Source organism: Oryctolagus cuniculus, chromosome 3, assembly GCF_964237555.1.
Source record: "Oryctolagus cuniculus chromosome 3, mOryCun1.1, whole genome shotgun sequence".
NCBI lineage: Eukaryota > Metazoa > Chordata > Mammalia > Lagomorpha > Leporidae > Oryctolagus > Oryctolagus cuniculus.
In genome coordinates this window covers 166,492,331-166,505,112 of record NC_091434.1, presented here as the reverse complement: position 1 = coordinate 166,505,112, position 12,782 = coordinate 166,492,331, and the positions used below count along the sequence as shown (strand labels likewise).

Below are 12,782 nucleotides of genomic sequence, written 5' to 3'. Positions count from 1 at the left end.
TGGAAGGCGCACACCTCATATCCGGGTGCTTGGGTTACAGTCCCAGCTCCACTCCCTATTTCCTAGCTAACGTGCATGCCAGGAGGCAGCGGGTGATGCCTCAGGAACTTGGGTCCCTGCTTCCCACATGGGCGTCCCAGACGGAGTCCCTGGCTTTGACCTGGCCCAGCCCTGACTTGTGGGTATCCGGGGAATGAACCAGCAGATGGAAGATTTCTGGCCAACCTGCCTTTCAAATAAAAAAATAAATAAATCGAACTCTGTTTTACTTGGCTGCAACATCTATTTTGGACACGAGTGACCACCAGGACGATTATATTTCATCCTCCAGGTTGCTGCTTTAGGAGGTGAACAGATCCATGTTGCTGGACCATGGCACAAGCCGAATTCCCCAGCGCCACAGGGCGCCGGGCATTTGGTCAGCAGCTGTGGCCGCTGCTTGCTACTGAGGTATGAACAAATCACCCCACTGCCGCGCTGAGCCTGGGGTGGTCTAATTAAAGCAGACGCCACTCTGGATACAACTTCACAGGACCTTGGAATGCAGGGGGCCTCTAGTCTCCCCACCCCGACACTCGCTGCGAGGCCTGTAGGAACTAAATCACGACCGCCCAGCCTGAAGAGGCCGAGAGGCCACAGGCACTGCCCACGCAAGCCCCAGAGCCCGGTCTTCGTATACTCAGGCTTTATTTGGTTGTCTGTGGTGGGGAAGCAGAGAAGAGGAGGAGGAGGAGGAGGGTGCCACATGGCCCGTTCAGTAGGGGTGGGTCTGGGTGTGCTCCATGATGGTGAGAAGCGCCAGCCACGTCTCCTGGGCCGTGGGGATGATCTGGGAGGCTGGCAGCAGGAAGCCGTAGCGCCCGGTGTCGCGGAGCTCAAAGGTGAAAGAGTACTTGATGCCCTGGTTATAGGTCCAGTCCACGGTGCTTCCACTGGCTTGATCTGGGGCAGGGCAGAGCAAGAGTCGGTCGCTGCGGAAACATCTCCATGGGCCAGGGTAGCAGGCCAAGGCCCAGAGGCTTGTGCAATGCCAAGCGGATTCACTGTCTGCGAAGGCCTGCTGTTGCCCAAGCAGCCCGGCTTCCAGAAAACTCCCGAGGGCGGAGCTAAGCCCAACAGGCCCAAAGTGGAGAGCAACCGTGATCCTCCCATTCCCTAGGGGACCCTGAGTCTCTGCCATTGCAGAGGCCTGCCTGAAACCACTCTCCTCCAAGAGTCGCTTCAGGGAAGCCTCTGGACACAGCTTGGGGAGCCAGGGTTTGCTCACCCGGGAGCTCTGGTCTGTGCGGCACAGCGCAATGATGCACCATCAACGCCAAAGCCTCTGGTCTTCCTTTTAGGGGGAAACACTGCCCAGATTTGCAGCCAAGCACAGGAAATGCAGCCACTTTTGAATTGGGCGGAGGATGGGGAAGTGGGCCGCATTACCAGAATCCAACCCGGCCTCGCTGAGTGCAGCGAAACATTTGACTCAGGGTTAAAACCGTTTTCATGGTTGAGATATCAACACTTCAGAATCCGGGCACTCAGGGCAGGAAGCATGTGAGGTACATGGGCAGCCCCCACCTCTGCCCCCTGCTCCCCTTCCCAGCTCTGAGGCCACCACACTGCTATTCCCACAACACCCCAGGCCTACATTCTAGAAAGTTCCTCTGCCTAGAGATAGCCTCCTGGCTTCCCACTCCAACACTTGCCCCAACTTTTCTTCTTCTGCCCCATCTCCCCCGCCCTCAAATTCCTGATTCCTCTCGGCTGCTGTGGTTCTAATTTTTCTACCCAACATTTACCACCTGGCAAACTGTAGCGTTCCCTTCTTTAAGTTTACTGTTGGTTCGCCTGGCTAGAAGCTGTTCCCTAATCTTTGCTTATTTTACGCACGGCTGAATCCCTGTGCTTCCGACACAGGGCCTGGTGCGGCCTAGGTGCTCAAGAAACACTCGCTGCCCTCATTCCACTTTGATGTGGTAATGCTCTCCCAAGGGCCTGGCACGTACAGTGTCGGAAAGCAGGGGAGAGATCCAGTACGCTCTCTGTAATTAAAGGGCACTGGAGGAGAGTGTTTGCTTAAGTGAAATTTCCTGGTGAGGGACAAATCCAAGCAGGACTCTCTACCCTGCCCATGAGTGATGCCAGACTCAACCCAAGTTCAAGGGACAAGAATTCTCAGAGGAGCGCACATGTCTGTCAGAGCCTCAAGGCAGGCAGAGTTCACGCTGGCAGCAGGCACCAGACGCCCTCCCAATGGCCCAGGCCAGCGGTTTTCAGGCACTGTGGGTTTTTTCCTCTCACCCTTATTCCCGAATCAGGGACCCTCATTACTTCCTTCCATGGGGGCTACTCATGAAGGGACAGCCAGCTGACGTTTGTTCTGGACCTGGACCACCCCGGGAGACCACGCAGCCACTTACAGATGGTGTCGATGATGCTGCCGTACTGGTACTTGGTCCCGTACAGAGAGGCCAGGGCCGTCACGGCAGACTTGGCCACCTGATGCTGGAGAAAACCCCGAACAAGGCCACCATGAGGGCCAGGCCCCTGGAACGGCAGCACTGCAGGGGTGCGGAGGACAGGGGGCTGGTAGCAGGGCAGCCCAGGAGCAGGCACCCTGCAAGGGGGGCCTGGAGCCCGCTCAGCCCTGGAGGGATGGCCCTGGCCTTCTCACACTGTGGGATGGCTGCCTGGGTCTTCCCCACCCTTGGGTCACACCACAGCTCCAAGCATGGTGCCACAGGTTCAAAACCCAGACCGCCCCTGCCCGTGAGACACAGTGACTCAACCACTCTGTGTCTCCATGTCCTAGAAAGAAAATCGGGGGTCCATGAGAGGAAAGGGGTGGGTGGCTAGGCCCTGTGTGGGCTCTGGGGCCTTGAGCAGGTCTGATGTGTGAAACCCCAAGCCTGCCCAGGGCTACCCGCGGGGGAAGACGGGGCGCGAAGGGGCGGGTGCCTACCAGCTCTTTCTGGTCAGGGGCTGGCTCGGAGGTGTAGCCATAGGGGTAGAGGAGGAGCTGGGAGTAGCTGTGGATGGAGATGAAGGCCTTGATGTTCCCGTGGTTCTTCACAAAGTCCACGATGGACTTGACCTCCACCTCGGAGTTGGCCGTCTTGCCGTGGTAAGTGTCTGAGCAGGGGTTGCTACTCGCGCCGGCTTCTGTGGGAAGACAGAGGACACACTGGCTTTTCCTGCACCCAGGCACTACGGTTTCTGGGACGTCCACGGCCCCCAGTTCTTTGCGCAGATTCAGGAGGAGCAGATGGGTGCAGGAGGGCTGCGTCCCACCACGGATTAAACAGTTGTGGGATTCCTCTTACAACCTGAAGTCCCTCCCCAGGTTGGGAAGAACTAAGGGCCACACCCAGGGAAGTCAGGTTCTTACAGGGGCGTGGCCAAGGAGGGAAGGAATTGAGGCTTAGCCAGAAAAACTGGAAGGAGCTTCCTCTTCACAACCAAGGGACCAAACTTCAGGGCTCTGCCAGCTGCCAGGGGCAGAGCTCCCAGAGGCCCCCCCCCCAACCCTCCACCCCCACTGCTGGGGCAGGAAAGGGGTGGGGATGACGAGACAAAGGAGGGGAGCAGCCCTACTCAGGGGTCCCATCCCTGTCCTAAAGTCACACTGTGCCTTACTCCCAAAGCCAGCGTCCCAGTTCCTGTTGGGGTCCACCCCGATACAGAAGGAGCCCGACGTGCGCGACCGAGTCTTGCGCCACATGCGGTTCTGAGGAAGCGAAAGGGATCAGCATCAGAGGCTGCATGTGCCATAGACACAAAAATCGCCCAGGGAGAGAGGGTTGGCGCCATGGGTCTCAACTGGGGATGGCCTGACCTGCCCACAGCCCCCACAGCATTGGACAGTGTCAGAAGATGGTTTTGGTTGTCACGACTTAGTGGTGGGGACGCTCTGGGCATCTAGGATGCGACATGACCCAGCATGCCCAGGGCAGCCGTGGGCTCGGAGGCCGGCGGCACGTCCTGCTTTCCCTGAGGACAGAGAGCCTGTACCTGGCTGTGGGTGAAGGCAAAACCATCAGGGTTGGTGACAATCTCCAGGAAGACATCTAGGTTATCCAGAATGGAGGTGACGGTTGGGTCCTGGCCATAGTCTTCAGTGATCTGGGGGGTGAGAGGGGCAGAGTGGGCTTCCACATGGCAGAGGGGTGGCCAAGGACATCAGGGTTCCCACCAGGCAGGAGCTCTCCTCATCTCCCCAGCCTTACCTTCTTGGCGAACCACACCCCGCTGGCCTGGGTAACCCACTCCCGGGAATGGATGCCCGTGTCAATCCAGATGGCGGGACGGTTGTTCCCCCCGGTGCTGAACTGCAGAAGAGGCAGGGAGGCATTGGCCAGGAAACTGCACAGCGGGGGCCTCACGCCCACTGCCCCCTACTGCCGGAAGGAGAACCCACGGGACACCTGCTGTCTGTGTATTGCAGGTTGAGGCTCTGTGTGTGGGACCATTCCTCAGGTGGGCATGGGGCCGAAGCCTGATGGGCATCCCACAGAGCGTGCTCCTGCCCTCAGCCCGAGCTTGAGGCCATGGGGCTCAACTTGACTCTCAGGCCCAGCACTGTTCGGCTGTCTGGACGGTGTTCCATGGAAAGTCACAAACTGGACACCTTGGACTTCACGACAAATTCTATAACATGACACTTGACCGGAAACACGAGGGTCACCCAAGAGTTTAAACCATGTGTGTACATGTGCATGCACCCAGGCCAGCACAGAAATCCAGAGCCCTCCCCCAGCTCCCGCATGGGGTGTCCATGTTCCCCACCGGAGCTCACGCTGTGGGTGCATGACAGGGCCCTCTGGGAGCCTGTTCTGCCTGTGCCCACGCATGTCTACCTTCAGCACATAAATGGGCCGGCCTTCATAGGTGTTGCCAATCTGGATCTTGCTGACAAGCTGTGGATGCTCAGCCACCAGTTGGTCTATGAAGTCATAGATCTGAGAGAGAAGAAGGAAGGAATGGCCTTAATGACGTCTGGGCACACAGGTGCCCGCCTCGGTTGGTTCTGTTCTCCCAGCTGGCCGCAAGGGGTCCCTACCAGGACGAGGCTGGCCATGCGGGAACAGAGAGGTGCCAGCCACACCAAGGCTGGCCCTGGCTCTTCTGACCATGCAGAAGGGCTGGATGCCATGCAGAGTGGCCGCCAGGGACGCCCTTACCTCCTCCAGTGTGTGGTAGGTGGCATAGTTGAAGGTGTCCGTGGAGGTGGCCCGGGCCCGGAAGGCAGACATCTGCTCCTGCTCCTCGTCCAGCAGCGTCTGCACATCCTCGATCATGATCTCGTAGCCGATGCCGTGGGCCTCCAGGAAGATCTTCACGGCCTGAATGCTGGGGAAGGGCACTCGCACATCGATGGGGGAGCCAGGTCGGGCAGGGCCCCGCCAGAAGTCCAGCTGAGGACGACAAGGGCCAGTATTGTCACTGCAGGCTGGAGGCGCAGCCCGGACAGCAGGCCAGGACGGGGCCAGCCTGGGTGGGGTGAGGGAGCTAGAAGCTCCGAAGTATCAGGGATGGGACAAGGGTGTTAGTGGTACCCATGGGACTGGACCAAGTCTGGTGTAGTCAAGGAAACAGAGCAGAGAGGATAGTGTGTCCCGGCCCTTTGCTCAGATACTCAAGTATCAAGGTTCTGAAACAGAGAGCTAAAGTCATTTCCTAACAGGGATCAGTCCCATGTCCCAGGGCTGGGAGGCTGAGGAGAAGGCACCCAGGCCTTGGAGGCCTTGCGGGTGGTGGGGACAGGCTGGGGGAGCCCCTCTCCCGGGCTCTAACCTGCAGGTGCTCCAGGTCCTGTAGCTCCGCTACCTTCTGTACTTGGGCCTCATTGGCTGCAGAGATTCGGAGCACCTGGTGCCTGGGCAGAGTAGAGGGACCCTCAGCACCTGCCCTGGCCACCAACACTCCCGGGGCTGAAAGGAGGCACAGCTGGGACCCCCCAGGCCGGGACTGGGTCCTCCGGGCTGCAGTAGGGAGGGGTCTCCTTCCCCCTGCCTCCCCCTCCCCACCTTTGGAAATTTTAGACTCTATTGCAAGCCAGCCAGGTCTCCTCCTTCCTCCGCTCCTGAAAAGTTCAGCTTTCTCCAGGCTCAGGACGCTGTCCTGAGACGCAACCCCTTCCTGCCGTGGCCCTCAAACCTGCTCAAGGTGGTGGGGGTCCATCCTCTATGGCTGTGTTCCTGGCCATCTGCCTGTCTCCTCTAGACACCCACTGCAGCCCAGCCCTCCCCGACACGCCCCCAGGGCACCCCACCCCCTCCATCCCCCTACCCCACAAAGTCCTCACTGCCCAGGGCAGCCCCGAGAAGCACACTCCAGATCAACAGCACCCGCATACTGCAGCTGGCTGAGGAGGTCTGACTGAGGTGGAGGCGACAGCAGGCTCTTTTAAGCCTGCCAAGGACAGACACCTTCCGGCTGGGCCTGAGAAGTTGTGCCCTGCTCGCACCTGTCCCAGGCTCTGACACCTTTTCACTCTCCCTGATAAAGCAGAGGGAACGGGGCAGCTGGAGCGATAAGCCAGGCCGCCACACCTGGCCTCCCAGCCCACAGTTCCGGTCACCTGGCACTGGGTCCTGTTTGCTGACCCTGCAATGGAAAAGCCAGGGGCTCCGAGTGGCCTCACCTGCTGGGCCCTCCTGCAGGGCACTCCCTTTTCCCATGGCCCTGAAGGCCAGCTCTTTTGTTCCTGGGTCAGACAAGCTCAGGCCCTCCACTCCATCTGGCTCCTGCCTCTGCTTCGTTCCTCACTGCCCAGGCTTCGTTCAGGCTGCCCCTACCCTGGGCAGGGCACAATCCTCCCTAGGCCTAGGCCATTGAAGGGGATTTTCCGCCCCGATCCTACCAGTCTTGAGAGAGCAACAGCAGGTCCCTGGGATCAGGGGTGCCTTGAGGGGAACTGTAAGCAGGTGCCTTTGTATAGAAAGGGTGGGAGGCAGGGACAGGACCAGACCTGCGTCAGACCACCTGGCATGCAGGCAAAGCCGAAATTCACCACAGGGCACTTGCTCTTCTCTGGGCACCAACATTCAACCTAAGACCACCCTAGCCCATGGGGGTCCTGGGACTGCCCAGCACCATCCGGGGCTCTGTTCTGCGGCAAGGCCTTGGGCTTGAGCACCAACAACCACCCAGGTGGCCCTTTCTATTCCCACCCCCCACTCCCCAGCAGCTCATATGCCAAGGCAGAGTGATTCCATTCTATTCACCCACAGCTTCCTCCTGAGCCTAACTAACTCTAGGATGACCATAAAGCCCTGACCTGGAGCCGACCCCTGGGGGCCTTGCCTGTGCTGATGCCCAGGGGCTCCCTCCCTCCCGAGGCTGCTCTGGCTCCTCCTCTCAACCTATCTCCTGCTGCTCCGAAAGCCAGACTTTTCTTCCTGCACTCAGTCACATGCACACTGCTGGGCCGGCACTGCCAGGTTCCACACTGCCGCGGTGCCCAGGGCAGACTGGACCCTGACCTCAGGGAGGTCACGGCTCAGCCAGGGAGACAGAAGAAACCAACCAGGCCGGCGCCGCGGCTCACTAGGCTAATCCTCCACCTTGTGGCGCCGGCACACCGGGTTCTAGTCCCAGTCGGGGTGTCGGATTCTGTCCCGGTTGCCCCTCTTCCAGGCCAGCTCTCTGCTGTGGCCCGGGAGTGCAGTGGACGATGGCCCAAGTGCTTGGGCCCTGCACCCCATGGGAGACCAGGAGAAGCAACTGGCTCCTGCCATCGGATCAGCGTGTTGCGCCGGCCGCGACGGCCATTGGAGGGTGAACCAACAGCAAAAGGAAGACCTTTCTCTCTGTCTCTCTCTCTCACTGTCCACTCTGCCTGTCAAAAAAAAAAAAAAAGAAGAAGAAGAAGAAGAAACCAACCAAGCTGTCCTTTCTCCAACAGGTCCTCCAAGAGGCTGTCACCCACAGAGGAGCTATGAAACATTTCATTTGGACTGTGGACACACACTAGGGGCACACAGCAACCAAGGGTCTGGGGAGACCTTCCCAAGAAGGTGGCATAGACCTGGGTCTGAATGACGAGTTTGCCAGGCAGGGAAGGAAAGGGCGAATCTGTTTGTGCTTGAACACAAATGCACCCCTACTTCTCTTCCATCTCTCTCAGCTCTTAGCACCCTATCATGTCCTACAGCTTTTCTCATCTGTCCCCACCAGGAAAGAAGGTTTAGGAGAGACTTTCTTTAGTTCGTATTATGAAAAACAAGTTTTCTCTTCCCAAATATAAAGCAGTCTTCTACTTTCAAGTCTCTACACATGGGACGGGACTGTTGGCTGGTTTGGGGGACTTCTGGGAATTCTTCTGGAAATGACAGGTGGCCCCAAAAGGGATAGACCTAAAGGAAGACCACGGCCTCACTGAGAGACTCTTTCTGCCTGCAGCCAGCCTCCATCTGAGATGGCCAAGAGCCACGTAACAGATTTTCTGCAAGACTGGGAAAGATGTATTCAGCACTGCAGGCTGAAATTTGAGCCTGCACCGGCAGGAAGCTGGCAGCCCAGTGGCCAAGGAATTTGATCTCAGGTCGGGGCTAGAGCTAGTACTCAGGGCCCCTCCAAAGCCCCTCACAAAGCTGCAAATCACCTCTTGGTAAAGACCAGTCAGCATGCTAGAATGTAACCCAGGACAGACCGCGGCAGATCTGTCTCCCCTTTCAGAGGGGGGATTGTTCTAGCAAAGGGTCAATGACACCACCAGAGACCTGCTGGGGTCTTCCTACTAAGGGACATGAGCCAACAACTCTAACACCAGAGATATCTATGTCCGGTGTCTAGTTTTCATTTTCTCAGGGGGTCTCCAAAAAGTTTATAGAAAATGCAGACAATAAATTAACCAGGTGTGGATTTAAATATTTTTGCACCAAACCTATCTTTAAATTCCACTTTCCTACGAATTTTTTGAGGTACCCTTCTATATTGAACTTCCCTTCTGGAACCCAAATAGGACTTGGTGAAAGCCCCTCCCCTTCCCCACTCGCCCCACCAACACACAGGCTGAGGAGGTCCGGAGGTGGGTGGAGATGCAGCAGCTGTTTAGGAGAGAGCAAGGGGGCAACTGCAGACCCCAGGGGCTTTCTACACCCATTTTCATTTCTTTTTCATTCATTCATTCATTCATTCAGAGAGAGAACGAGGTCTTCCATCCACTGGCTCCCCAAATGGCCGCAATGACCAGGGCTGAGCCAGGCCAAAGCCAGGAGCTCGTCCCAGGTCTCCTACGTGAGTGGCAGGGCTTAAGGACTTGGGCCATCTTCTGCTGCTCTCCCAGGCCATAGCAGGGAGCTGGATCAGAAGAAGTGGAGCTGCCGGGACTCGAACCGGTGCCCATATGGAATGCTGGCACTACAGGCAGCGGCTTTACCCGCTACACCACAACACCGGTCCCACCTGTTTTCATCTCTAAGGATTTTCCTAAGTACTGAGAGAACAAGAACTTCAGAAGGCCGAACCTGCCCAGACCCAAAAAACGTGATTGCCTCCCAAGCTGGAGATCCAGGCAAGCCTGTCCCCCTGGGCGGCCCGCCCTGGGGTGCAGGCAGGAGAGAAGGTGGCAGCTGGGTCACTGTGTCGCTGGAATCCAAGGCTCCAGCCAAGGACTTCCTGGCTCCACGTCTACTCTCTCTCAGGGAGCTCCAGGGGCTGCCATCAGTGATTTAGGGGGTAAGGGGGGTGGGGCAGGGGGCGGAGTGCTGGGTTGGGGGGTGGGCATTATCCCAGGAGTACTTAGGGCAAGCCTTGGAAATTAGAACACAAAACCCACCCTGCTAGGTTTTTTTTTTTCCAAAGGAGTATCTTAAAATCTCATTTTTGGCTGAAGTTCCTCGCTCTGGGGCCCTGTCCGGCTCCGGGCTCCCTGGACAGCGGCCCCTGGCCCATCCCCCGGCGCTGGCCGGCCCGGCCTCGCACATTCCACACCGCCCGGCCCGTTTGTTTTTTTAAGCAAGCAATCACCACAGCGCGTTCACTGCGGTTCTTTATGGCTTTCCATATGTATAATCGCTCTTTCTCGCTCCGCTTTTTCCAGTGTTTTTTTTTTCTTTTAAATAAATGCTCATAAATTTTACCAGTGAAAAGGATGAAAAAAAAAATACCTAAAAAGAGCAGTGTGTGGAAAAAGAAAAAAAATAATAATAATAAAATAAAGCAGCCACCCAGCAGCACGTAGGAAAATTGAGCTCCTGTCCGGGCTCTGCAGCCTTGGCAAAATGGCGGGAAAAGACTCGGGGTTTATGAAAGCGGGAGCGAGCTTTTGTGTCGGATGGCCTTGAACCCCAGGCCGGCACGCCCCGGCTTGTGGGGGCGCCCCGCGGAGCAGCCGAGGGGCTGGGGTCCCCTCAGACCCCGGCTGTGGGCTTCCCTCAGCCGTGGCCTCCCAGCGCCGTGTGCAATCTCCAGATCCAGGGTCTTCACCGAAAACACGAGGGGGTGAGGGGTGGAGGACTAGAACTTTGGAAAGTTCCACGGCTTTCTGATTAAGTCGGTTGCTTCATGAACTAGAGCGAGAAACGGAGTCTGCGCCCCCATCAGACAATGAGGGCCACCTTCCCAGAATCCATTGCGCCTTCCCCCACGCACGCCCGTTGGGGCAGCGGCGCATCCGGCGCCTCAGCCACTTCCCAGCATGCCGCGCAGCGGGGCGTGGCCACACGACGCTGACCGCGCCCTCTCAGGTGCTTGCGCTTGGTTTTCGCGCCCGGAATTCAGTCAGGGCGGGCGAGCAGCCGCCTTGCGCCGCCGGGAGCAGGGCTGCTGGAGACCCTCCTCCGTCCACTTCCTGCCGCCTGACAAACCTCTTGTCTGGCTGAGCCCACGCTGAGGGGAGTCTGTCACCGACGGAGCCACCTAGCCCTGCTGTGCGCGAGGCCGAGCGGGAGACACAGCCTCTCCACAGCTACCGCGTGTTTGAGGACGAACCGCGGAGTGTAGCCCCTACTCGCAAACCAGTCGGGGAGACCTACAGCGTGGAGACCAGGACGTGGGGAGGGAATGCACCAGCCTTTGGAAAGAGAGCAATGCAGTCCCCACATCCGGTGGGTGGTCCTAGGGCTAGTGAGGAGAGGGGAGGCGTGGGAGGCATGTGCAAAGGCCCCGTGGCTACGAGGGAGCTGCGGCGGGCCGCTGAGGTTGGAGCCCGCGAGAGGGAAGCAAGAGGGTCAGACAAGGCAGGAGCGCTAGACAGCGGCAGGGAGTGCTTGCGCCTGGTTTTATTTAAAGTCAGGCCAAGGTTTTAAGGGGAGGCGTGGCCTCTTCACCCCCAACCACGGGAGAGCGTAACCAACCTGGCTGTGAACGGGAGCCTGGGGGGAGCCCTTCGTCCCAGGCCCCCGGGGGCTTTCAGACCTGAAGGGAGACACTCGAGCTGTGTGCCCTTTCACGACCCTGTTCCCTGAGCCCGAGGCTCCTCTGAAAATAAGGACAGCAAGGGTCCTACCTCCAGGGCAGAGGAACAGCGTGGTAAATCTTACCACGGGCTTGCGATCGTGCGTGGCACGCGGCCAGTCCGAGATCATCTCTCTGGCTTGGCAGCCCACGGGCGTTCAAACGCTCGGCCGCTAGGCGAGCGCTTTTTCATGGTGGCCGCGCTCCCCAGCGGCTCTGTTTCAGTCTGGAACACCCCCGGATTCAAAATGGCACCAAAGCAGCATCGGGGGTGAAACACAGATGCCCGCCTGCACGTTAAACAGTCCCCACGGTGTCTGCTGCAGGTGGGCACGGGCCACACCTGAACCAAGGGGACGTCGCGCGTTTGGAGTTAGACAAACTGAAGCTGGCCACGCCTGGCCTTTGAAACTTGTCCCGAAGCAGGCACTGACGGGCAGCGGGGTGAGCCTAGGCTTGGGATGCCTGGTTTGAGGGCCAGCTCCTCTGCTTCCAGTCCAGCCGCCTGCTACTTTGTGCTCTGGGAGGCAGCAGTCATGGCTCAAGCATTTGGGTCCCTGCCACCCCCATGGGAGACCCAGATGGAGTTCTGAGCTCCTGGCTTCAGCCTGGCCCAGCCCCGCTGTTGCACGGATTTAGGGAGTGAACTAGCAGGTGGAAGGTCTTTCTCTCTTGCGCTGTCACTCTGCTTTTTAAATAGACAAATAACTGAAAATACACTGCTTTCTAAAAAAAAAAAAAAATCCGTTAAAAAAAAACTTCTCCAAATCTTGCTTCCCTTATTTGAAAAATGAACTTATTAGTGATGCCAGCAATATCCTCCCCACGAGGATGAAATGAAAATATTTATATTGAGGGCATACAAGTTATAATCACAGACTACAGTGTGCAGAGGTATAACTTGCTTTATTTATCTGTGGCTTATATTAACCTCACCCAGACTCCGTGTTTCCACTAACAGCAGAAAACTTCAGCTTGGAAATTCTGCCTCACTCAGACCACTTCCAGCTTTAAGAAAATGCCACCTCCTGGGGACAACACATCCCAGGACCAGGCCTCCCGCCTCCTCCTCCGCTGCACGGAAGCGAAGCACCCCCAATGCCTGAAGCCAGCCCTGGAGGGCCCCACGAGCCGCCCACACTTGAGGTACCGTGGACTTGGCCATCTTGGCCCTGCCTTAGGCCTCCTCACCTGCTAACCCCCTTTCTTTACTCACAGCTGTGAACAGCAGCACTGCTGGGGCATCCCTAGCCCCAAGACCGCTTCTCACCTCTGCTCCAGCCCCTGGCCTCAGCCATTCATTTGCTGCTTTGGTGCCATTTTGAATCCAGGGTTTGCATCATCTCCACGGCCTCCTTCCACGAAGTGGCCCGACACTGGTCTCACTTTATAGG

General features: G+C 57.8%; 1 protein-coding gene and 1 long non-coding RNA gene across 3 annotated transcripts in view; one reads left to right on the top strand and one right to left on the bottom strand.

The window, feature by feature from the left end:
* Positions 1–670: 670 nt before the first annotated feature.
* CPA1 (carboxypeptidase A1) lies at positions 671–6,420 on the bottom strand. The gene is made up of 10 exons (XM_008258192.4): positions 6,277–6,420; positions 5,782–5,863; positions 5,169–5,402; positions 4,845–4,946; positions 4,215–4,316; positions 4,000–4,110; positions 3,625–3,715; positions 2,951–3,150; positions 2,409–2,493; positions 671–942 (listed from the first exon to the last, which is right to left on the bottom strand). Exons 1-10 carry the CDS (start codon positions 6,339–6,341, stop codon positions 755–757), a joined length of 1,260 nt encoding a protein of 419 aa, XP_008256414.2. The 5' UTR covers positions 6,342–6,420; the 3' UTR covers positions 671–754.
* A 4,277-nt stretch (positions 6,421–10,697) lies between these two features.
* The window catches only part of LOC127491664 (uncharacterized), a 77,491-nt gene continuing 75,406 nt past the window's right edge, over positions 10,698–12,782 (top strand). For both annotated transcript variants that reach the window (XR_011387452.1, XR_011387451.1), the window contains exons 1-2: positions 10,698–11,039; positions 12,350–12,534. This is a non-coding gene — a long non-coding RNA (uncharacterized lncRNA). The remainder of the gene's footprint in view (positions 11,040–12,349; positions 12,535–12,782) is intronic.

Bases quoted from the DNA above. Each gene is read 5' to 3' on its own strand.
- CPA1 (XM_008258192.4), bottom strand. From the start codon at position 6,341: ATGCGGGTGCTGTTGATCTGGAGTGTGCTTCTCGGGGCTGCCCTGGGC. The intron at 3,151-3,624 runs GTAAGGCACAGT...GTCTTCCCACAG, and splicing joins CTGGGACGCTGGCTTTGGGA to AAGCCGGCGCGAGTAGCAAC. The intron at 943-2,408 runs GTAAGTGGCTGC...GCCCTGCCCCAG, and splicing joins CAGCATCATCGACACCATCT to ATCAAGCCAGTGGAAGCACC.